Source organism: Thyridium curvatum, assembly GCF_004353045.1.
Source record: "Thyridium curvatum strain D216 chromosome Unknown NODE_253_length_580_cov_785.311258, whole genome shotgun sequence".
NCBI classification, from domain to species: Eukaryota; Fungi; Ascomycota; class Sordariomycetes; order Thyridiales; family Thyridiaceae; genus Thyridium; species Thyridium curvatum.
In genome coordinates, this window is record NW_022157004.1 from 1 (window position 1) to 580 (window position 580).

Here is a 580-nt window from a genome sequence, read left to right on the forward strand (position 1 = left end):
GCGTCGGTTTCCAATTCATATGGTCGGTCTGGGTCGGCCATTCGTGTGACTGGTTCTTCAAGCATGTTCTTTTTAACCTGGTCGAAGGCTGCTTGGCACTCAGGTGTCCATTCGAACTTGGTATCCTTCTTCGTGAGGTTGGTCAAGGGGATCGTCAGTCCTCCGTAACCTTTCAGATACCTTCGGTAATAATTGGCGAATCCAAGGAAGGATTGCACTTCCTTGACATTCGTTGGTACGGGCCAGTCCTTGACTGCCTCTAGTTTCGCCGGGTCCATTTGGACCTGTCCGGGTTTGATCAAGTGTCCGAGGTAAACTACCTCCTGGACGTGGAACTGACTCTTGTCCGGATTGACCAATAGGTTTGCGTCCTGTAGGGCTTGCAGTACCTGATGGACGTGCTTCCGGTGTTGCTCCAGGGTCTTGGAGTAAATCAGGATATCGTCAAGGTATACGATAACAAAGTCGTCTAGGTACTTCCGTAACACATCGTTGATCATGTTTTGGAACGAGGCAGGCGCGTTCGTGAGGCCGAAGGGCATTACGAGGTACTCGTAGTGTCCTAGTCGGGTACGAAAGG

General features: G+C 51.0%; 1 protein-coding gene across 1 annotated transcript; it reads right to left on the reverse strand.

The window, feature by feature from the left end:
• On the reverse strand, nt 1–542 carry E0L32_012443 (uncharacterized protein; the record flags this gene model as incomplete). Its single annotated transcript, XM_031135281.1, has 1 exon — nt 1–542. A coding segment is annotated over one exon (542 nt), but the record flags the coding sequence as incomplete, so codon positions are not given.
• Between the last annotated feature and the right edge of the window lie 38 nt (nt 543–580).